General features: G+C 44.8%; 1 protein-coding gene across 1 annotated transcript in view; it reads right to left on the minus strand.

Moving 5' to 3' along the window:
* Positions 1 to 262: 262 nt before the first annotated feature.
* The window catches only part of xdh (xanthine dehydrogenase), a 104,720-nt gene continuing 80,085 nt past the window's right edge, over positions 263 to 24,897 (minus strand). Inside the window, exons 33-37 of the mRNA XM_080193450.1 lie at positions 20,122 to 20,236; positions 19,348 to 19,413; positions 18,393 to 18,581; positions 15,073 to 15,240; positions 263 to 1,125 (exon numbers count right to left, since the gene is read on the minus strand). Coding sequence (XP_080049576.1) covers positions 1,075 to 1,125; positions 15,073 to 15,240; positions 18,393 to 18,581; positions 19,348 to 19,413; positions 20,122 to 20,236 — 589 coding nt within the window. The 3' untranslated portion in view covers positions 263 to 1,074. The remainder of the gene's footprint in view (positions 1,126 to 15,072; positions 15,241 to 18,392; positions 18,582 to 19,347; positions 19,414 to 20,121; positions 20,237 to 24,897) is intronic.

A 24,897-nucleotide genomic window follows, 5' to 3' on the forward strand; every position in this document is an offset into this window, starting at 1 on the left:
ACTGAGGGGCAATTTACCATGGCCAATCCACCTAATCTGCACATTTTTGGACTGTGGGAGGAAACCCACATAGACATGGGGAGAACATGCAAACTTCATGCACACAGCTACTCAAGCCGGGAATCGAACTCAGGTCCCTGGTGCTCTGAAGCGGCAGTGCTAACCGCTGTGCCACCATGTCGCCCAAACTTAGCTGGAAGGAGAATAAACCCACTCTTTCCAACCTAAATATTCTGGTGAACCTCCTCTGCCCCCCAGGGAACCGTACATCACTCCTCAAATGTGGTAGCCAGAACTGGATGCAATACTCGAGTTGGGGCCTACTTTATAAAGGTTTAGCTTAAACTTCCCTGCTTTTATTCTCAATACCTCCACTGATAAAATCCAAAGATGTGCGAGTTAAGTTGATTGGTCGTGTTAAATTGCTCCTTAGTATCAGTGGGATTAGCAGGGTAAAAGCATGGGGATAGGGGTCTGGTGGATTGTTGGTGCAGGATCGATGGGCTGAATGGCCTCCTTCTGCATTGTAGGGATCCTATGACGTCCCAGATCATTGATGCATTGTCAACCACTCACTTAGTATATATCGGTGCACAAACACCCCTGTGTCGTTCTGTTCTAGCACACATTAAGTCTTTCTTGCCTTCCTTAGCCCTTGTGCCAAAATCACACTTCCCTGTATTAAATCTGCCACTTGCCCATCCATTTTGCTAACCTGTGTCACATTGCAGTACCCGTCCATATAAAGCACCATATTAATTTTTTTGCACAGCAATTAGAATAGTTTTTCCGACTGCTCCTTTGAATTTAAATATTGATAGAACTGCCTGATTGTGTGATGTGGAAAATAGTCCATTAGCGGACAATCAGTTGGGTTCTACATGGTTATTTGATCTGAAGAGGGCATGTGTTGGGATGTGGGGTGGGCGGAGGGTGTGTGGTGGGGCTGACACTAGCTGTGTCAGTGTGGAGTGGCTAAACCCCACTTGATTGTATTTCATTGATGAGTGTTCCCGAGGTAAGGTGCAGATCAAAGTGTCCTTGGCCGAATGCTCCCTCATTGCTGGCCAGAGGTTACACCTCGATATTCCAGGGTGTAAAAGTGCCGGGCTCTGCAGGAGGACACTAGAAAAAAATTAAAACCAAGTTAATTCAGCTTCAGAGACAGAAACATTAACCCCGCTGTTAAAAAAATAAGAACAATACCTCTAATCAAAGACTTGTTAATTAAAATTCGGATATTAATTACCAGCTTTGGATACCTGTCATTATTTACAGATAATGTGTCAGTATTTACAATGAGTCCCCGGATAATGTGTCAGTATTTACAGTGAGTCCCCGGATAATGTGTCAGTATTTACAGTGAGTCCCCGGATAATGTGTCAGTATTTACAGTGAGTCCCCGGATAATGTGTCAGTGTTTACAGTGAGTCCCCGGATAATGTGTCAGTATTTACAGTGAGTCCCATGGATAATGTGTCAGTATTTACAGTGAGTCCCCTGGATAATGTGTCAGTATTTACAGTGAGTTCCCGGATAATGTGTCAGTATTTACAGTGAGTCCGCGGATAATGTGTCAGTATTTACAGTGAGTCCCATGGATAATGTGTCAGTATTTACAGTGAGTCCCCGGATAATGTGTCAGTATTTACAGTGAGTCCCATGGATAATGTGTCAGTATTTACAGTGAGTCCCATGGATAATGTGTTAGTATTTACAGTGAGTCCCATGGAAAATGTGTCAGTATTTACAGTGAGTCCCCGGATAATGTGTCAGTATTTACAGTGAGTCCCATGGATAATGTGTCAGTATTTACAGTGAGTCCCCGGATAATGTGTCAGTATTTACAGTGAGTCCCCGGATAATGTGTCAGTATTTACAGTGAGTCCCCGGATAATGTGTCAGTATTTACAGTGAGTCCCCGGATAATGTGTCAGTATTTACAGTGAGTCCCCGGATAATGTGTCAGTATTTACAGTGAGTCCCATGGATAATGTGTCAGTATTTACAGTGAGTCCCCAGATAATGTGTCAGTATTTACAGTGAGTCCCCGGATAATGTGTCAGTATTTACAGTGAGTCCCCGGATAATGTGTCAGTATTTACAGTGAGTCCCCGGATAATGTGTCAGTATTTACAGTGAGTTCCCGGATCATGTGTCAGTATTTACAGTGAGTCCCATGGATAATGTGTCAGTATTTACAGTGAGTCCCCGGATAATGTGTCAGTATTTACAGTGAGTCCCATGGATAATGTGTCAGTATTTACAGTGAGTCCCCGGATAATGTGTCAGTATTTACAGTGAGTCCCCGGATAATGTGTCAGTATTTACAGTGAGTTCCCGGATAATGTGTCAGTATTTACAGTGAGTTCCCGGATAATGTGTCAGTATTTACAGTGAGTCCCCGGATAATGTGTCAGTATTTACAGTGAGTTCCCGGATAATGTGTCAGTATTTACAGTGAGTCCCCGGATAATGTGTCAGTATTTACAGTGAGTTCCCGGATAATGTGTCAGTATTTACAGTGAGTCCCATGGATAATGTGTCAGTATTTACAGTGAGTCCCCGGATAATGTGTCAGTATTTACAGTGAGTCCCATGGATAATGTGTCAGTATTTACAGTGAGTCCCCGGATAATGTGTCAGTATTTACAGTGAGTCCCCGGATAATGTGTCATTATTTACAGTGAGTCCCATGGATAATGTGTCAGTATTTACAGTGAGTCCCCGGATAATGTGTCAGTATTTACAGTGAGTCCCCGGATAATGTGTCAGTATTTACAGTGAGTCCCCGGATAATGTGTCAGTATTTACAGTGAGTCCCATGGATAATGTGTCAGTATTTACAGTGAGTCCCATGGATAATGTGTCAGTATTTACAGTGAGTCCCCGGATAATGTGTCAGTATTTACAGTGAGTCCCATGGATAATGTGTCAGTATTTACAGTGAGTCCCATGGATAATGTGTCAGTATTTACAGTGAGTCCTGGATAATGTGTCAGTATTTACAGTGAGTCCCCGGATAATGTGTCAGTATTTACAGTGAGTCCCATGGATAATGTGTCAGTATTTACAGTGAGTCCCATGGATAATGTGTCAGTATTTACAGTGAGTCCCATGGATAATGTGTCAGTATTTACAGTGAGTCCCATGGATAATGTGTCAGTACTTACAGTGAGTCCTGGATAATGTGTCAGTATTTACAGTGAGTCCCATGGATAATGTGTCAGTATTTACAGTGAGTTCCCGGATAATGTGTCAGTATTTACAGTGAGTCCCCGGATAATGTGTCAGTATTTACAGTGAGTCCCCGGATAATGTGTCAGTATTTACAGTGAGTCCCATGGATAATGTGTCAGTATTTACAGTGAGTCCCATGGATAATGTGTCAGTATTTACAGTGAGTCCCCTGGATAATGTGTCAGTATTTACAGTGAGTTCCCGGATAATGTGTCAGTATTTACAGTGAGTCCGCGGATAATGTGTCAGTATTTACAGTGAGTCCCATGGATAATGTGTCAGTATTTACAGTGAGTCCCCGGATAATGTGTCAGTATTTACAGTGAGTCCCATGGATAATGTGTCAGTATTTACAGTGAGTCCCATGGATAATGTGTTAGTATTTACAGTGAGTCCCATGGAAAATGTGTCAGTATTTACAGTGAGTCCCCGGATAATGTGTCAGTATTTACAGTGAGTCCCATGGATAATGTGTCAGTATTTACAGTGAGTCCCCGGATAATGTGTCAGTATTTACAGTGAGTCCCCGGATAATGTGTCAGTATTTACAGTGAGTCCCCGGATAATGTGTCAGTATTTACAGTGAGTCCCCGGATAATGTGTCAGTATTTACAGTGAGTCCCCGGATAATGTGTCAGTATTTACAGTGAGTCCCATGGATAATGTGTCAGTATTTACAGTGAGTCCCCAGATAATGTGTCAGTGTTTACAGTGAGTCCCCGGATAATGTGTCAGTATTTACAGTGAGTCCCCGGATAATGTGTCAGTGTTTACAGTGAGTCCCCGGATAATGTGTCAGTGTTTACAGTGAGTCCCCGGATAATGTGTCAGTATTTACAGTGAGTCCCCGGATAATGTGTCAGTATTTACAGTGAGTCCCCGGATAATGTGTCAGTATTTACAGTGAGTCCCCGGATAATGTGTCAGTATTTACAGTGAGTCCCATGGATAATGTGTCAGTATTTACAGTGAGTCCCATGGATAATGTGTCAGTATTTACAGTGAGTCCCAGGGATAATGTGTCAGTATTTACAGTGAGTCCCCGGATAATGTGTCAGTATTTACAGTGAGTCCCCGGATAATGTGTCAGTATTTACAGTGAGTCCCCGGATAATGTGTCAGTATTTACAGTGAGTCCCATGGATAATGTGTCAGTATTTACAGTGAGTCCCCAGATAATGTGTCAGTATTTACAGTGAGTCCCATGGATAATGTGTCAGTATTTACAGTGAGTCCTGGATAATGTGTCAGTATTTACAGTGAGTCCCCGGATGATGTGTCAGTATTTACAGTGAGTCCCAGGATAATGTGTCAGTATTTACAGTGAGTCCCCGGATAATGTGTCAGTATTTACAGTGAGTCCCCTGGATAATGTGTCAGTATTTACAGTGAGTCCCCGGATAATGTGTCAGTATTTACAGTGAGCCCCGGATAATGTGTCAGTATTTACAGTGAGTCCCCGGGTAATGTGTCAGTATTTACAGTGAGTCCCCTGGATAATGTGTCAGTATTTACAGTGAGTCCCATGGATAATGTGTCAGTATTTACAGTGAGTCCCCGGATGATGTGTCAGTATTTACAGTGAGTCCCAGGATAATGTGTCAGTATTTACAGTGAGTCCCCGGATAATGTGTCAGTATTTACAGTGAGTCCCCGGATAATGTGTCAGTATTTACAGTGAGTCCCATGGATAATGTGTCAGTATTTACAGTGAGTCCCCTGGATAATGTGTCAGTATTTACAGTGAGTCCCCGGATAATGTGTCAGTATTTACAGTGAGTCCCATGGATAATGTGTCAGTATTTACAGTGAGCCCCGGATAATGTGTCAGTATTTACAGTGAGTCCCCGGATAATGTGTCAATATTTACAGTGAGTCCCATGGATAATGTGTCAGTATTTACAGTGAGTCCCCGGATAATGTGTCAGTATTTACAGTGAGTCCCCGGATAATGTGTCAGTATTTACAGTGAGTCCCCTGGATAATGTGTCAGTATTTACAGTGAGTCCCCGGATAATGTGTCAGTATTTACAGTGAGTCCCCGGATAATGTATCAGTATTTACAGTGAGTCCCATGGATAATGTGTCAGTATTTACAGTGAGTCCTCGATAATGTGTCAGTATTTACAGTGAGTCCCCGGATAATGTGTCAGTATTTACAGTGAGTCCCCTGGATAATGTGTCAGTATTTACAGTGAGTCCCATGGATAATGTGTCAGTATTTACAGTGAGTCCCATGGATAATGTGTCAGTACTTACAGTGAGTCCTGGATAATGTGTCAGTATTTACAGTGAGTCCCATGGATAATGTGTCAGTATTTACAGTGAGTTCCCGGATAATGTGTCAGTATTTACAGTGAGTCCCCGGATAATGTGTCAGTATTTACAGTGAGTCCCCGGATAATGTGTCAGTATTTACAGTGAGTCCCATGGATAATGTGTCAGTATTTACAGTGAGTCCCATGGATAATGTGTCAGTATTTACAGTGAGTCCCCTGGATAATGTGTCAGTATTTACAGTGAGTTCCCGGATAATGTGTCAGTATTTACAGTGAGTCCGCGGATAATGTGTCAGTATTTACAGTGAGTCCCATGGATAATGTGTCAGTATTTACAGTGAGTCCCCGGATAATGTGTCAGTATTTACAGTGAGTCCCATGGATAATGTGTCAGTATTTACAGTGAGTCCCATGGATAATGTGTTAGTATTTACAGTGAGTCCCATGGAAAATGTGTCAGTATTTACAGTGAGTCCCCGGATAATGTGTCAGTATTTACAGTGAGTCCCATGGATAATGTGTCAGTATTTACAGTGAGTCCCCGGATAATGTGTCAGTATTTACAGTGAGTCCCCGGATAATGTGTCAGTATTTACAGTGAGTCCCCGGATAATGTGTCAGTATTTACAGTGAGTCCCCGGATAATGTGTCAGTATTTACAGTGAGTCCCCGGATAATGTGTCAGTATTTACAGTGAGTCCCCGGATAATGTGTCAGTATTTACAGTGAGTCCCCGGATAATGTGTCAGTATTTACAGTGAGTCCCATGGATAATGTGTCAGTATTTACAGTGAGTCCCCGGATAATGTGTCAGTATTTACAGTGAGTCCCCGGATAATGTGTCAGTATTTACAGTGAGTCCCCGGATAATGTGTCAGTATTTACAGTGAGTCCCATGGATAATGTGTCAGTATTTACAGTGAGTCCCCAGATAATGTGTCAGTATTTACAGTGAGTCCCCGGATAATGTGTCAGTATTTACAGTGAGTCCCCGGATAATGTGTCAGTATTTACAGTGAGTCCCCGGATAATGTGTCAGTATTTACAGTGAGTTCCCGGATCATGTGTCAGTATTTACAGTGAGTCCCATGGATAATGTGTCAGTATTTACAGTGAGTCCCCGGATAATGTGTCAGTATTTACAGTGAGTCCCATGGATAATGTGTCAGTATTTACAGTGAGTCCCCGGATAATGTGTCAGTATTTACAGTGAGTCCCCGGATAATGTGTCAGTATTTACAGTGAGTTCCCGGATAATGTGTCAGTATTTACAGTGAGTTCCCGGATAATGTGTCAGTATTTACAGTGAGTCCCCGGATAATGTGTCAGTATTTACAGTGAGTTCCCGGATAATGTGTCAGTATTTACAGTGAGTCCCCGGATAATGTGTCAGTATTTACAGTGAGTTCCCGGATAATGTGTCAGTATTTACAGTGAGTCCCATGGATAATGTGTCAGTATTTACAGTGAGTCCCCGGATAATGTGTCAGTATTTACAGTGAGTCCCATGGATAATGTGTCAGTATTTACAGTGAGTCCCCGGATAATGTGTCAGTATTTACAGTGAGTCCCCGGATAATGTGTCATTATTTACAGTGAGTCCCATGGATAATGTGTCAGTATTTACAGTGAGTCCCCGGATAATGTGTCAGTATTTACAGTGAGTCCCCGGATAATGTGTCAGTATTTACAGTGAGTCCCCGGATAATGTGTCAGTATTTACAGTGAGTCCCATGGATAATGTGTCAGTATTTACAGTGAGTCCCATGGATAATGTGTCAGTATTTACAGTGAGTCCCCGGATAATGTGTCAGTATTTACAGTGAGTCCCATGGATAATGTGTCAGTATTTACAGTGAGTCCCATGGATAATGTGTCAGTATTTACAGTGAGTCCTGGATAATGTGTCAGTATTTACAGTGAGTCCCCGGATAATGTGTCAGTATTTACAGTGAGTCCCATGGATAATGTGTCAGTATTTACAGTGAGTCCCATGGATAATGTGTCAGTATTTACAGTGAGTCCCATGGATAATGTGTCAGTATTTACAGTGAGTCCCATGGATAATGTGTCAGTACTTACAGTGAGTCCTGGATAATGTGTCAGTATTTACAGTGAGTCCCATGGATAATGTGTCAGTATTTACAGTGAGTTCCCGGATAATGTGTCAGTATTTACAGTGAGTCCCCGGATAATGTGTCAGTATTTACAGTGAGTCCCCGGATAATGTGTCAGTATTTACAGTGAGTCCCATGGATAATGTGTCAGTATTTACAGTGAGTCCCATGGATAATGTGTCAGTATTTACAGTGAGTCCCCTGGATAATGTGTCAGTATTTACAGTGAGTTCCCGGATAATGTGTCAGTATTTACAGTGAGTCCGCGGATAATGTGTCAGTATTTACAGTGAGTCCCATGGATAATGTGTCAGTATTTACAGTGAGTCCCCGGATAATGTGTCAGTATTTACAGTGAGTCCCATGGATAATGTGTCAGTATTTACAGTGAGTCCCATGGATAATGTGTTAGTATTTACAGTGAGTCCCATGGAAAATGTGTCAGTATTTACAGTGAGTCCCCGGATAATGTGTCAGTATTTACAGTGAGTCCCATGGATAATGTGTCAGTATTTACAGTGAGTCCCCGGATAATGTGTCAGTATTTACAGTGAGTCCCCGGATAATGTGTCAGTATTTACAGTGAGTCCCCGGATAATGTGTCAGTATTTACAGTGAGTCCCCGGATAATGTGTCAGTATTTACAGTGAGTCCCCGGATAATGTGTCAGTATTTACAGTGAGTCCCATGGATAATGTGTCAGTATTTACAGTGAGTCCCCAGATAATGTGTCAGTATTTACAGTGAGTCCCCGGATAATGTGTCAGTATTTACAGTGAGTCCCCGGATAATGTGTCAGTATTTACAGTGAGTCCCCGGATAATGTGTCAGTATTTACAGTGAGTTCCCGGATCATGTGTCAGTATTTACAGTGAGTCCCATGGATAATGTGTCAGTATTTACAGTGAGTCCCCGGATAATGTGTCAGTATTTACAGTGAGTCCCATGGATAATGTGTCAGTATTTACAGTGAGTCCCCGGATAATGTGTCAGTATTTACAGTGAGTCCCCGGATAATGTGTCAGTATTTACAGTGAGTTCCCGGATAATGTGTCAGTATTTACAGTGAGTTCCCGGATAATGTGTCAGTATTTACAGTGAGTCCCCGGATAATGTGTCAGTATTTACAGTGAGTTCCCGGATAATGTGTCAGTATTTACAGTGAGTCCCCGGATAATGTGTCAGTATTTACAGTGAGTTCCCGGATAATGTGTCAGTATTTACAGTGAGTCCCATGGATAATGTGTCAGTATTTACAGTGAGTCCCCGGATAATGTGTCAGTATTTACAGTGAGTCCCATGGATAATGTGTCAGTATTTACAGTGAGTCCCCGGATAATGTGTCAGTATTTACAGTGAGTCCCCGGATAATGTGTCATTATTTACAGTGAGTCCCATGGATAATGTGTCAGTATTTACAGTGAGTCCCCGGATAATGTGTCAGTATTTACAGTGAGTCCCCGGATAATGTGTCAGTATTTACAGTGAGTCCCCGGATAATGTGTCAGTATTTACAGTGAGTCCCATGGATAATGTGTCAGTATTTACAGTGAGTCCCATGGATAATGTGTCAGTATTTACAGTGAGTCCCCGGATAATGTGTCAGTATTTACAGTGAGTCCCATGGATAATGTGTCAGTATTTACAGTGAGTCCCATGGATAATGTGTCAGTATTTACAGTGAGTCCTGGATAATGTGTCAGTATTTACAGTGAGTCCCCGGATAATGTGTCAGTATTTACAGTGAGTCCCATGGATAATGTGTCAGTATTTACAGTGAGTCCCATGGATAATGTGTCAGTATTTACAGTGAGTCCCATGGATAATGTGTCAGTATTTACAGTGAGTCCCCGGATAATGTGTCAGTATTTACAGTGAGTCCCATGGATAATGTGTCAGTATTTACAGTGAGTCCCATGGATAATGTGTCAGTATTTACAGTGAGTCCCCGGATAATGTGTCAGTATTTACAGTGAGTCCCCGGATAATGTGTCAGTATTTACAGTGAGTCCCATGGATAATGTGTCAGTATTTACAGTGAGTTCCCGGATAATGTTTCAGTATTTACAGTGAGTCCCCGGATAATGTGTCAGTATTTACAGTGAGTCCCCGGATAATGTGTCAGTATTTACAGTGAGTCCCATGGATAATGTGTCAGTATTTACAGTGAGTCCCCTGGATAATGTGTCAGTATTTACAGTGAGTCCCATGGATAATGTGTCAGTATTTACAGTGAGTCCCCTGGATAATGTGTCAGTATTTACAGTGAGTCCCCTGGATAATGTGTCAGTATTTACAGTGAGTCCCAGGATAATGTGTCAGTATTTACAGTGAGTCCCACGGATAATGTGTCAGTATTTACAGTGAGTCCCCGGATAATGTGTCAGTATTTACAGTGAGTCCCATGGATAATGTGTCAGTATTTACAGTGAGTCCCATGGATAATGTGTCAGTATTTACAGTGAGTCCCCGGATAATGTGTCAGTATTTACAGTGAGTCCCCGGATAATGTGTCAGCATTTACAGTGAGTCCCCGGATAATGTGTCAGTATTTACAGTGAGTCCCATGGATAATGTGTCAGTATTTACAGTGAGTCCCCGGATAATGTGTCAGTATTTACAGTGAGTCCCCGGATAATGTGTCAGTATTTACAGTGAGTCCCCGGATAATGTGTCAGCATTTACAGTGAGTCCACGGATAATGTGTCAGTATTTACAGTGAGTCCCGGATAATGTGTCAGTATTTACAGTGAGTCCCCGGATAATGTGTCAGTATTTACAGTGAGTCCCATGGATAATGTGTCAGTATTTACAGTGAGTCCCCGGATAATGTGTCAGTATTTTCAGTGAGTCCCCGGATAATGTGTCAGTATTTACAATGAGCCCCGGATAATGTGTCAGTATTTACAGTGAGTCCCCTGGATAATGTGTCAGTATTTACAGTGAGTCCCGGTCATGAGTATAGGGGGAAATTGGCCAAATGGAGGCAATTGGGATTAGTTTAGGGGTTTAAAAAAAAGGTGGCATGAGCAAGTTGGGCTGAATGGCCTGTTTCTGTACTATAAGCTTCTAAGACTCTGTGACAATGTCTCTGTGTATGGTCTTGCACGCCATATCAACAATGCAATTCTGTTCATACGGAAAGAAAGGAGAGAGTGTAGAATGTAGTGTTACAGTCATGGTTAGGGTGTGGAGAAACATCAACTTATTGCGAGGTTGGTCCATTCGAAAGTCTGATGGCAGCAGGGATGAAGCTGTTCTTGAGTCGGTCGGTACGAGAATTCAGACAATGGCGCCCTCTGCTGCTCCCAGCCAGCATTCAGGCGATTTCGGCCCCACCCCTCCCCTGGCAGGCAAGGGACCATTTGTGTTGATTTTCTAGTCATTTAAAATCGAGGTTGAAATGGAGAATCATAGAACCCCTACAGCGCCATTCAGCCCATTGAGTCTGCACCCATCACAATCCTAACCAGGCCCTATTCCCGTCACCCCGCATACTTACCCTGCTAATCCCCTGACACTAAGGGTCAATTTAGCTAATCCGCGCAGGGACATTATTCTCTGGAGAATAGGAGGCTTAGGGGTGATCTTATAGCGGTTGATAAAACAATGAGGGGCAATATAATTTTGTCTTTTAAAATGCATTTGTACAGTTGCATGGGTAAGATGGCTATAGAGGGGTATAGGTGGAACACTGGCAATTGGGACCAGGTCAATGATAAAAACTGGGCGGCATGGGCAAGTTGGGCTGAAGGGCCAGTCTCAATGCTGTAAACCTCTATGGCTCTACCTGAAATTCTACCACTTCACGCACCCCGGAATTGGGGCAGGTGAGGTTCTGGGAGAGGAAATCTCCACTGACCTTGCAGCCTCCTTGGTAAGACCGTTAAATCCTGCCCTACGCATCAGTATTTACAGGGGGTCCCCGGGGAGTGTGTCTGTATTTACAGGGGGTCCCCGGGGAGTGTGTCAGTATTTACAGGGGGTGCACGGGGAGTGTGTCAGTATTTACAGGGGGTCCCCGGGGAGTGTGTCAGTATTTACAGGGGGTCCCAGGGAGTGTGTCAGTATTTACAGGGGGTCCCCGGGGAGTGTGTCAGTATTTACAGGGGGTCCCCGGGGAGTGTGTCAGTATTTACAGGGGGTCCCCGGGGAGTGTGTCAGTATTTACAGGGGGTCCCCGGGGAGTGTGTCAGTATGTACAGGGGGTCCCAGGGAGTGTGTCAGTATTTACAGAGGGTCCCCGGGGAGTGTGTCAGTATTTACAGGGGGTCCCCGGGGAGTGTGTCAGTATTTACAGGGGGTCCCCGGGGAGTGTGTCAGTATTTACAGGGGGTCCCCGAGGAGTGTGTCAGTATTTACAGGGGGTCCCCGGGGAGTGTGTCAGTATTTACAGGGGGTCCCCGGGGAGTGTGTCAGTATTTACAGAGGGTCCCCGGGGAGTGTGTCAGTATTTACAGGGGGTCCCCGGGGAGTGTGTCAGTATTTACAGGGGGTCCCAGGGAGTGTGTCAGTATTTACAGAGGGTCCCCGGGGAGTGTGTCAGTATTTACAGGGGGTCCCTGGGGAGTGTGTCAGTATTTACAGGGGGTGCACGGGGAGTGTGTCAGTATTTACAGGGGGTCCCCGGGGAGTGTGTCAGTATTTACAGGGGGTCCCCGGGGAGTGTGTCAGTATTTACAGGGGGTCCCAGGGAGTGTGTCAGTATTTACAGGGGGTCCCCGGGGAGTGTGTCAGTATTTACAGGGGGTCCCAGGGAGTGTGTCAGTATTTACAGGGGATCCCCGGGGAGTGTGTCAGTATTTACAGGGGGTCCCCGGGGAGTGTGTCAGTATTTACAGGGGGTCCCCGAGGAGTGTGTCAGTATTTACAGGGGGTCCCCGGGGAGTGTGTCAGTATTTACAGGGGGTCCCCGAGGAGTGTGTCAGTATTTACAGGGGGTCCCCGGGGAGTGTGTCAGTATTTACAGGGGGTCCCCGGGGAGTGTGTCAGTATTTACAGGGGGTCCCCGGGGAGTGTGTCAGTATTTACAGGGGGTCCCCGGGGAGTGTGTCAGTATTTACAGGGGGTCCCCGGGGAGTGTGTCAGTATTTACAGGGGGTCCCCGGGGAGTGTGTCAGTATTTACAGGGGGTCCCCAGGGAGTGTGTCAGTATTTACAGGGGGTCCCCGAGGAGTGTGTCAGTATTTACAGGGGGTCCCCGGGGAGTGTGTCAGTATTTACAGGGGGAACATGGGGTGTGTGTCAGTATTTTCAGGGGGTCCCCGGGGAGTGTGTCAGTATTTACAGGGGATCCCCAGTGAGCGAAGAGAAGTCAAAAAGAGGACCTAGAGCCAGTGCCCACCATCTTTTAGCTAAAGGCAAGTGTAGGATTAAGTGTAGGATCAAGTAGTGCCTGTTCATGTCAGCATGGATCTAGTATGGTCCCATTTGTGGAGACCATGAATTGGATTCAGTTTGAATTTAGTTTTTGGAGTAAGCAAGGAGATTGATTAGGGGCTTGCTGTGTCCACTCTACCTGTTAGCTGTGAAACTCTGAGAAAGCAATGATTTCTTAAATCCAGAAGATTGGATGGAAAGCAGACGCAGAGGTAGTATCCACCACCGATGAAAAAATCGTGAAATGACTTGTGGAGGCAGTGATTACCGCCAAAAAGGACGGGTGAAAAGAGAACTCGGCAATGCCTGGAATGCACCCTCAGAGGCGTAGGTTGAAGCAGATTAGAAAGGTTTTGCATGTCAGTGCAGGCTTGATGGGCTGAAGGGCCTGTTTGTGTACTTTACTGTTTGTTCTTCGCTTAACAATGAATATAAATAATCCAAGGTAATATACAGTTAGGACATGGCAGGGCAACTCAGTTGAGTGGGATGTGTGTCCTGTAAAATGTGGGAAATCATGGGCACTATCAATGTAGTCGACCACCAAGTGTGCAGGAAGTGCTGTTGGGTTTGAGTGGTGACTGGAATCACTCAACATACCGCATTCATGAGGCTGAGAACTATGTGAACAGCAGTCATGGCATAACTTAGGAATTTGGAAGTAGATGGGGAATGGGTAAGCACCAGGCTGTCCAAGAGAACTAAGCAGGTTAACACAGGATCCCTCCAGGGTCCTGCTCATAAATCGATTTAAGAAGCTGGTGAGGGCGCTAGCTCCTCAGATGAGTGCAGTCAAAGCCAGGTCTGTGGCAGCACAAGTGGTTCAACTGCACTGGAGGGGAGGCAAAAGAAAGGAAAAGCAATAGAGCTCAGAGATTCATTAGTTAGAGGAATGGATAGCCGTTTCTGTGGCTGTAGATGTGATGGTATGTTGTCTCCCTGCTTCCAGGCTCAAGGATATCAGTGAGTGGCTACAGGGTATCTGGGGCAGGGTGAACGGCCAGAGGTCATGGTTTGAGGACTCTGGGTCTATACTCAATGGAATTTCGAAGGATGAGGGCAGATCTCATTGAAATTTACAGAATACTGAAAGGCCTGGATAGAGAGGATGTGGGAAAATTGTTCCCATTAGTAGGAGAGACTAGGATGCGAGGGCACAGCCTCAGAGTAAAGGCACGACCCTTTACAACTGAGTTGAGGAGGAATCTCTTCAGCCAGAGAGTGGTTAATCTGTGGAGTTCATTGCCACAGAAGGTTGTGGAGGCCAGGTCATTGAGTGTCTTTAAGACAGAAATAGATATGTCCGTGATTGGTAAGGGGATCAAAGGTAATGGGGAAAAGACAGGAGAATGGGATTGAGAAACTAATCAGCCATGATTGAGTGGCAGAGCAGACTCGATGGGCCGAGTGGCCTAATTCTGCTCCTGTATCTTCTGGTCTTATGGTCAATGTTGGTACCAATGATTTGGGTAGGAAGAGGGATGGGGTCCTGCAATCAGAATTTAGGGAGTTAGGCAGAAAACTAGTAAGCAGGAGCTCAAATGTGCTAACTTCTGGATTACTCCCAGAGTCAGTTGCGAGAAATGGTATAGAAGGATAAGGCTTGGTGAACTGACGGGCCCGTTCCTGTGCTTTACTGTTTGTTCTTTGTATAATAGAGTCATATAAATAACCCAAGGTAACATACAGTAAGTGTAAGGGAAGTAAAGTTAAGACATGGCAGGGCAAGTCAGTCAAATGGGATGTGTGTCCTGTGAAATGTGGGAAATCAGGAACACCACCAGTATATGAGACGACCATGTGTGCAGGAAGTGCTGTCAGCTATAGAAAGGTGTGTCCCGCATTTTGTGACTGGAATGTGGTGCGTTCATGAGGCTGCGCTGGAGGGGGAAGGGAAAGACTGTGCAGGAGGGAGATCTTTAGTTTCCTGGGACACCGGAGCTGGCTCAGCAGTCTCCTGAGACACTCAGCAGCAGATTGTGTTAGGCTTGAGGGATGGGGCAGACACTGTGGAAGAGTTAACTTGGCCAATTTTGGCCATGGGAAGACCCACATACCATCTGCGTCAGGTTATCGATGCAGGCGTTACGTATCTTCTCTGGTGTTGCCGGGCTGTTCAGTTGGAAGAAGCCCTTTACTCCGGACGCTGCCCTGGCAGTGACAATGGCATCCTTGATGGCGAAGAATACAGAGGCGGCAAGGAATAGAGGGGGTTCTCCAACAGCCTGGAATAAACAAACAGTGTTTATGTCCCACAATCCTGGGATAGGGTTAATCACTTACACCAATTCAGTTAATAAACAGAGATTGTTTAACCCAGTGGTATTACTGAACGGCGGAGCAGAATCGATCATTTGTATTTTTTTAGAGTTCAAATCTAACCATCTACTCTGGTGGGATTTGAACCTGGAACCCCAGAGAATTGCTCTAGATGTGTGTGGTTTAGTAGTTCAGTGACCTATACCACTAGGCACTGTCAGTTGGATTCCTGCTCCTATTTTCTGTACCCTTCTGTTCATCCATCCCTGTTACTATTTGAGTAAATGTCAACTGCACCCTCCAAGGACTTGGCATCCTTTCTATAATGTGATGCCCTCAAATGGGCATAACGCTAATTCAAAGTGATTTTGTTACATTGACTACCCCACAGGCACGGGCCATTTGATCAGTCGTTCCTGGCAGGGTTGATGTTCCACATGAACCTCCTCCCACCCCAGCTCAGTTAATCCAATTGGCAGCACACCTTTGCAGTTGGCAGATTGAACAGCACTGGCTCAACACTCCTGAGTGTGCTTACATCTACACTAACAACTAATTTAACAGAGGGCACAGCGGCTTCATGGCAATGTCACTGGACTCGTGATCCGGACTCCCAGGTTAAACAGGAAGCTAAACATGTAAAGCAGGGAGGGGAAATTAGAAAGATAGGTTGCTAAAAAGAGTGATGTGTGGCTGAATCTCACTCATCAGGACAAATACAAGAATACCAAATTTCACAACAAGTTATTCTACAGGAGAAAGGCATGCTGACTAGTAGGCAAATCAATTAATTGGCTGAGGTGTTGCCATAGAAAGAACAATGAGGAACTATAGACTCCAAAATTCCTGAGTAATTCATAAGCAGCTCAGGGCTTGAATGTATTCCTTTTGTTTGCAGAAGATGTGGATGAATGCATGGGTTTAAATACCACCAACTGGAATTTCAATTCAATTGATAAAAAAATTCTGGAATCAAAAACTAAACCCCAGGATGGTGACCATGAAACTGTCATCAATTGTTGTCAAAATCCATCCGGTTCACTAATGTCCTTTAGGGAAGGAAATCTGCCATCCTCACCTGGTCTGGCCTACATGTGACTCCAGACTCACAACAATGTGGCTGACTCTCAATTGCCCTCTGGAAAGGCCCACGAAGCTACACAATTCAAGGGCAATTTAGGGGTGGCACGGTGGCACAGTGGTTCTCACTGCTGCCTCACAGCACAACAAACCCAAGTTCAATTCCGGCCTCGGGTCACTGTGTGGAGTTTGCACATTCTCCCCGTGCCTGCGTGGGTTTCCTCACACACTCCAAAGATGTGCGGTTTAGGTGAATTGGCCATGCCAAAATTGCCCCATAGTGTCAGGTGGCTTAGTGGGACAAATAGTTGGGGTTACAGGAGATAAAGCCTGACAGGGTTCGTGTCAGTGCAGGCTTGATGGGCCAAATGGCCTCCTTCTGCACTGTAGGGATCCTATGATTTAAGAATAGGCTTGAATTACTGGTCTTGCCAGCAACACCCATCAAATAAGGAAAAAAAATACTGGTGGAGCTCATAATGTAGCTCATATGTTAACAAGAAGTGACGTGCATTCATCCACATCTTCTGCAAACAAAAGGAATACATTCAAACCCTGAGCTGCTTATGAATTACTCAGAAATTTTGGGAGTCTATAGTTCCTCATTGTTCTTTCTCTACTAACACCTCAGCCAATTAATTGATTTGCCTACTAGTCAGCATGCCTTTCTCCTGTAGAATAACTTGTTGTGAAATTTGGTATTCTTGTATTTGTCCTGATGTGTGAGATGCAGCCAAACATCACTCTTTTTAGCAACCTATCTTTCTAATTTTCCCTCCCTGCTTTACATTTTTAGCTTCCTCTTTAAGGCTTCTGTGCATGGGTGAATAAAGGCTGACCATAACTTCCTTGTTATGTTTACTCAAGGCCTCTAAAGCCAGAGAAGCAAACTTCTTCCAGCTCTACAAATCCTACAGTTCAGGCCAGAGCTGCTGTCTCCTCTGTCCTTATATTACCAATAATCACCAAGTCAGAAGAGGTGATGACCTAGTGGTATTATCACTAGACTATTAATTCAGAAACTCAGTTAATGTTCCGGGGATCCAGGTTCGAATCCCACCATGGCAGATGATGGAATTTAAATTCAATTTAAAAAATCTGGAATTAAGGAGCTACTGATGACCATGAAATGATTGTCGGAAAAACCCATCTGGTTCACTAATGTCCTTTAGGGAAGGAAACCTGTCGTCCTTACCTGGTCTGGCTGGGTGACTCCAGAACCACAGCAATGTGGTTAACTCTCAACCACCCTCGGCTAAATATGGGCAAGAAATGCTAGCTAGCCAGTGACGCCCATGTCCCATGAATGAATAAAGAAATAGTAAGTGTGTAACCAATAATATGATGTTATAACAACATGGGTGGCACTGTTGCACAATGATTAGCACTGCTGCCTCACAGCGCCAGGAACGCAGGTTCGATTCCTGGCTTGGGTCACTGTCTGTGTGGAGTTTGCACATTCTCCTCGTGTCTGCTTGGGTATCCTCTGGATGCTGCGGTTTCCTCCCACAGTCTGAAAGATGTGCTGGTTAGGTGCATTGGCCATACTAAATTCTCCCTCAGTGTACCCAAACAGGCGCCAGAGTGTGGTGACTTGGGGATTTTCACAGTAACCTCATTGTGGTGTTAACGTAAGCCTACTTGTGACTAATGAATAAATGAACTTTACTTTTACTTCAGAAAGTAGAAGCTGGAGTAGGCCATTGAGCGCTTTGAGCCTGCTCCCTCATTCATTTTGATCATGGCTGATCATCAAACTCAATATCCTGATCCCACCTTCTTCCCATATCCTTTGATCCCTTTAGCCCCAAGAGCTATATCTAATTTCTCCTTGGAATCACACAACTTTTTGTCCTCAACTACATTCTGTGGGAGTGAATTCCACACATTCACCACCCTCTGGGTGAAGAAATTCCTCCTCACCTCAGTCTTAAAAGGGTCACCCTTTACCCTTAAATTATTACCCCCTAGTTTTGATACTGGAGCAAATATTTCCTTCACTCTGCTGGTTAAACTATGGATAAAGGGGTGTCGTTACCTTGGAAGAATAGATAGCTTTCCGATTCGGACATTCCCGAAGGAGCGATACATTGAATTGAATTGGAATGTCGCCGGCTGATGGGATTTTGTACATCCCTGGCCCTCGGGTGTACAGGACACCTTCTGGTGAATACCGCAGCTCCTCCATGACAAAGTAGCCAAGGCCCTGTATAAAGGCTCCTTCCACCTGAACAATAGGGAGAGAGAATGACAAAATCAGTTTCCTTGCAAACTGCTGACGTTAACTTCTAGTTTTTCTTCTTTCAAATGATACGTCAAACCCTTTGCTGCGTCTTCGCGATGTGAGAGATCCAGGTTAAAGAAGAGCAGGGGAGCTCTCTTCAATATCCTGAGCTCATATTTATCTCTCAACAACATTGCCGGTATCTGCTCATTATCACATTACTCTTTGAGGGAATCTTGCCCTGAACAAATTGGCTGCTTTGTTTCCGCTATCAGTGGCACAGTGGTTGGGGTGGCACAGTGGTCAGCACTGCTGCCTCACAGTGCCAGAGACCCAGGTTCAGTTCCTGGCTTGGGTCACTGTCTGTGCGGAGTCTGCACATCCTCTGTGTGGGTTTCCTCCGGAAGCTCCGGTTTCCTCCCACAGTCCGAAAGACAGGCTGGCTATGTGCATTAGCCATACTAAATTTTCCTTCAATCTACCCGAACGGGCACCAGAGTGCGGTGAGCAGGGGATTTTCACAGTAATTTCATTGCAGTGTTAATGTAAGCCTACTTGTGACAACAATAAACTTTAAATATTCCCTAAGTAACCATACTTCAAAAAGCTTTAGCAGCGAGGTGACTAGGGAGATCCTGAGGTCACAAGAGGTGCTATAGGAATGCAAGTCACTCATTCTTTCTTCGTGCCTATTTTTAATTTTTTTTATTACAACCCCCTAACCCTCATCTCCACCCATCAGACTCCGCACAATGTTAAAGTAGCTCACCTGCCCAATATCCACCGCAGGGTTCAGGCTATTCCCCACATCCATGACGATGTCAGTGCGAATGTTCTGAAATCAAGAATATTTTGGAGTGAAACTCTGAATGTGACACTAAATCATCTGGATCTGTACTCTCTGACGGGGGTTCACACAACGATATAAGACAGTTACATGGGTAAGATGGGTGTAGAGGGATGTGGGCCAATTGCGAGCGATTGGGACTAGCTTAATGTTAAAAACTGGGTGATATGGGCCTCGAAAGGGAGCTGCCTTCTTGATCCGCTGCAGTCTCTGAGGTGTAGGTGATGTTAGGGAGGGAATTCCAGGATTTTGACCCAGTGACTGCAAAGGACCGGTGATAAATTTCCAAGTCAGCATGGTGTGTGGATTGGAGGGAAACTTGCAGGTAGTGGATCTGATGCCCTTGTCCTTCCAGACGGAAGCGATCTTGAGTTTAGAAGGTGCTGCCTAAGGAGCCTCGGTGAATTGCTGAAATACTTGAATTGTTTGGTGAAGTTTCTTGCCCCGAACACTTGGTGGGGAGAGTGGGGGATTGGTGGTGGATCCTGTAGATCCTCATCTACAGCTCGTAGTGAACTTACCCATCGTATGCCTCTTGCAACACGCTGCTCTATAATATTCTACCCTTTCGCCAAGTCTCATCTGCTTAATACCCCTGCACTCACTGCCCTGTAGTGACTCCTGGTTCAGACGAGAATGTTACTATGGTAAAGGCGCTATATCAATTCAAGTTTGTTGCTGTTGTTGAGTACTTACCTTGTGATCCCCAGTGAGGCAGTCGATTTCAACTTCTGAGCAAGCCACACCGTAGCTATAATAATGGAAAGCCTTTCCTTCATTCTTCTCAAAGTCATAGCTCAGATCAGGAGTCCTATTTGAGGAACACCAACTTGCGTCAGTACCTTTTCAAACCATAATTCGCTGCAACGACTCTTAGCAAAGCTCGACAGAACTGTCGACACACTTTATTCATAGAACATAGAACAGTACAGCACAGTACAGGCCCTCAATGTTGTGCCGAGCTTTTTCTGAAACCAAGATTAAGCTATCCTACTCCATATCATTCTGGTGTGCTCCGTGTGCCTATCCGATATCCGCTTGAAAGTTCCTAAAGTGTTCGACCCCACTATCACAGCAGGCAGTCTATTCCACACCCCAACCACTCTCTGAGTAAAGAACCTACCCCGGACATCCCTCCTATATCTCCTACCATGAACCTTATAGTTATGCCCCCTAGTAACAGCTACATCCACCCAAGGAAATAGTCTCGGAATTCCACTCTTTCTATCCTCCTTATCATTTTTTAAACCTCTATTAGGTCACCTCTCATCCTCCTCTTCTCTAAAAAGAAAAGCCCCAGCTCCCTCAACCTTTCCTCATAAGACCTACCCTCCAAACCAGGCAGCATCCTGGTAAATCTCCTCTGCACTCTCTCCAATGCTTCCACATCCTTCTTATAGTGAGGTGTCCAGAACTAACACAATATTCCAAATGTGGTCTCACCAAGGTCCTGTACAGTGCAGCATAACCCCACGGCTCTTAAACTCAAACCCTCTGTTAATAAACGCTAACACACTATAGGCCTTCTTCATGACTCTATCCACTTGAGGCAACCTTCAGAGATCTGTGGATATGAACCCCAAGATCTCTCTGTTCCTCCATATTCCTTAGAACCCTGTCTGTGACAGCTCTTTGAAATAATTAGCGATCTTTTATAAGACCATAAGATATAGAAACAGAATGTAATCCGCATTCAAGTTTATCCTACCAAAATGAATCACCTTGCACTTATCAGGGTTAAACTCCATCTGCCATTTTACGGCCCAGCTCTGCATCCTATCAATGTCTCTTTGCAGCCTACCACAGATTCAAGATTTACTTCCCAATCACCCAATCAACCAAAGGCTGAGAATTCTATAGTGAGTAACTCAACCTCCTGACTCCCAAAATTCAACTTTCTACTATGCCTAAGTTGCCTGCACTTAGGAAAAGATTTACTAGATGTGTAACCCCTGTCAAATACCAAAGAATTCATAAAATGATAGGGCATTGTGTCTGAGACAGCTCTTTGAAAGAACTAGCGACCTTTCATAAGACCATAAGATATAGGAACAGAATTAGACCATTCGGCCCATCGGGTCTGCTCCACCATTCGATCCAGGCTGATATGTTTCTCAACATCAATATCCCGCCTTGTTCTCCTGAACCTTCGATTCCTTTTCCAATCAAAAAATGTCTTAAATGCACTCAATGGGTGGAATTTTACGGCCTTACTCCTGCCGAAATCATAAAATCCCTCCCAAGGTCAACGGATTTTCCCATTGTCCGTCCTTCGCCTCTTCCGATTCCCTTGGTGGGCCAGGCGGTAAAATTCCAGCCAGTGACTTGTCCTCCAGAGCCCTCTGTGACAATGAATTCCACAGATGAGGAATTCGCCACGGTCCTGTAAATCAACGAATCCACTTCAATTCGTTTTTCAAACTTCCCGGCAAAATCTGCCTCTGCTCCATCCATCCTTACAGTGACGGTGCATTCAGATCACAATGACTTGCCACGGAAAAAAAATCATGTTCCCCCTTGTGCCAGATTTGTGTCGTCTGGTGAACCCAGTACCTTCTCAGGGATAATGGACGATAAAAATGGCAGCTGAGAAACTGATGCCCATGTCTCAAGAAGTATTGAAAAAAGAACCCTCTTGCCAATGGAAACTGTTTCTCCCTATCCACTCTATTAAAACACTTCCCAATTTTGGGCACCTCTATTAAGTGGAACTGAGCCACTTCGGATCAGCCATGATCTTATTGAATGGCGGGGCAGGCTCGAAGGGCTAGATGGCCTACTCCTGCTCCTATTTCTTATGTTCTTATTAAATCTCCCTGTATCCTTCTCTGCTCAAAGTGTATCATTCCATTTTCACTCGCGTGTTTTCTGAACAGAAATTCCTCTTCCCTAGTACTGCATTTGGAATATTGTGTGCAATTCTGGTCACCACACTACCAGGAGGATGTGGAGGCTTGGCAGACACGTGCAAAGAAGGTTCACCAAGATGTTGCCTGGTCTCAAGGGTGTTGGCTATGAGGAGAGGTTGAATAAACTAGGATTGTTTTCAACAGAAAAACGGAGGCTGAGGGGAGACCTGATAGAAGTCTACAAGATTATTGTTTGTTTATTCCTGTTACAGGTAGGCTTACATTAACACTGCAATAAAGTTACTGTGAAAAACCCCTAGTTGCTACACTCCAGTGCCTGGTCGGGTACACTGAGGGAGAATTTAGCATGGCCAATGCACCTAACCAGTGTGTTTTTCGGACTGCGGGAGGAAACTGGAACACCCGGAGGAGACTCACGCAGACACGGGGAGAATGTGCAGACTCCACACAGACAATGACCCAAGTTGGGAATCAAACCCATGTCCCTGGCGCTATGAGGCAGCAATGGTAAGCACTGTGCCACCATATCCAACCTAACCTATGAGACATATAGATTAGGGTGGATAGTCAGAAGCTTTATCCTAGGGTGGAAGTGTCAATTATTTGGGGGCACATGTCCAAGGTGAGAGATGATAAGCTTAGTGGAAGACGTGCAGGGAAAATTTTTCCCACAGAGGGTGGTGGATGTCTGGGACACACTGCCAGTGGAGGTAGTGAATCAGGTACGTTAGCAACATTCAAGGTGTATCTCGATAGACACATGAACAAGGCACGAACAGAAGGATGGAAACTGGGCTTTGGCGCAGGTTTGGTAATGTAGTCTGATTTCAAGAAGAAATTAGATATAACTCTAGGGGCTAAAGGGATCAAGGGATATGGGAGGGAGCGGGGGATCAGGAGATTGAATCAGCAATGATCATAACGAATGGTGGAGTAGGCTATAAAGGCCAAATGGCCTACCCCCACTTCTGGTTTCTTTGTTTCTATGTACTGTTCTTTGTTCATTTTAATTAAACCTTCTCTCTTTGAGGTCTTATCATTCCTCCTGAAGTCTGTTGCCCAAAATTAGCCTGGCCTGTGATTTATAAGGATTCAACATTCTGGTTTTTGAATTCTGTGCCTCTATTGATGTAGCCAAGGATCCTGCACATGCTTTAGATCCTTTCCTACAAAAGATTTGTGCGTAGACACTGTTCATTGATGGGAGGTGATGACCTCGTGGCACTGTCGTTAGATTATTAATCCAGCAATTCAGTTAATGTTCTGGGGATCCGGGTTCGAATCCCGCCATGGTACACGTTGGAATTTGAATTCAATTAAATAACTGGAAAGCAGAATCTACTGATGACCACGAAACTATTGTCGATTGTCGGAAAAACCCATCTGGTTCACTAATGTCCTTTAGGGAAGGAAATCTGCCGTCCTTATCTGGTCTGGCCTACATGTGAATCCAGAGCCACAGCAATGTGGTTGACTCTCAACTGCCCTTTGAATGGGCGAGTGAGCTACTCAATTGTTACAACCACTACAAAATCTCAACAAAGAACTGAAGCCAAATAAACCACCTGGCATTGACCTAGGCACCGGATAAGACAATGGCAAAACAAACAACCCTGTCGACACTGCAAAGTCCCTGTAACTTCATTGCAGTGATAATGTAAGAACAATGTAAACTTTTAGACAGGCATCATTTTTGGCGCAGGCTTGGAGGGTTGAAGTGCCTGTTCCTGTGCTGTACTGTTCTTTGTTCTTTAGTTATTACCTTCCAGCAACTCACCACAGCTATTTCAATAGCACCTTCCAAACCTGCACCCTCCACCATCTAGAAGGATAAGATCAACAGGATACATGGAAACACCATCACCTGGACGTTTAGGGCTAACGGTAGGACTCTGAATAGTGTGGATGAGCAGAGGGATCTAGGTGTATGTGTACATAGATCCCTGAAAGTTGGGAATCAAGTAGATAAGGTAGTTAGGAAGGCATATGGCGTCTTGGCGTTTATTGGTAGGGGGATTGAATTTAGGAGCCGCAACGTCATATTGCAACTGTACACAACTCTGGTGCGTCCGCACTTGGAGTATTGTGTGCAGTTCTGGTCCCCACATTATAGGAAGGATGTGGAGGCATTGGAGAGGGTGCAGAGGAGGTTTACCAGGATGTGCCCTGGTATGGAGGGAAGGTCCTATGAGGGGAGACTGAGGGATTTGGGGTTGTTTTCGTTAGAAAGAAGGCGGCTAAGAGGGGACCTTATTGAAACATATAAGATGATTAGAGGTTTAGACAGAGTGGACAGTGATAGCCTTTTTCCTCGGATGGAGAAAGCTAGCACGAGGGGGCTTAGCTTTAAATTAAGGGGTGGTAGATATAGGACGGATGTCAGAGGTAGGTTCTTTACCCAGAGGGTGGTGAGGGATTGGAATGCCCTGCCTGCTGCAGTTGTAAATGTGCCTAGTTTGGGGGCGTTTAAGAGATCCGTGGATAGGTTTATGGATGAAAAGGGATTGGTTTAGGTTAGAGGGTCATTGCTTTTTTAATTGGTCGGCGCAACATCATGGGCCGAAGGGCCTGTTCTGCGCTGTAATGTTCTATGTTTCCTTTC

This window comes from Carcharhinus amblyrhynchos, chromosome 7 (assembly GCF_965287045.1).
Source record: "Carcharhinus amblyrhynchos chromosome 7, sCarAmb.v2.hapA, whole genome shotgun sequence".
Classification (NCBI taxonomy): Eukaryota; Metazoa; Chordata; class Chondrichthyes; order Carcharhiniformes; family Carcharhinidae; genus Carcharhinus; species Carcharhinus amblyrhynchos.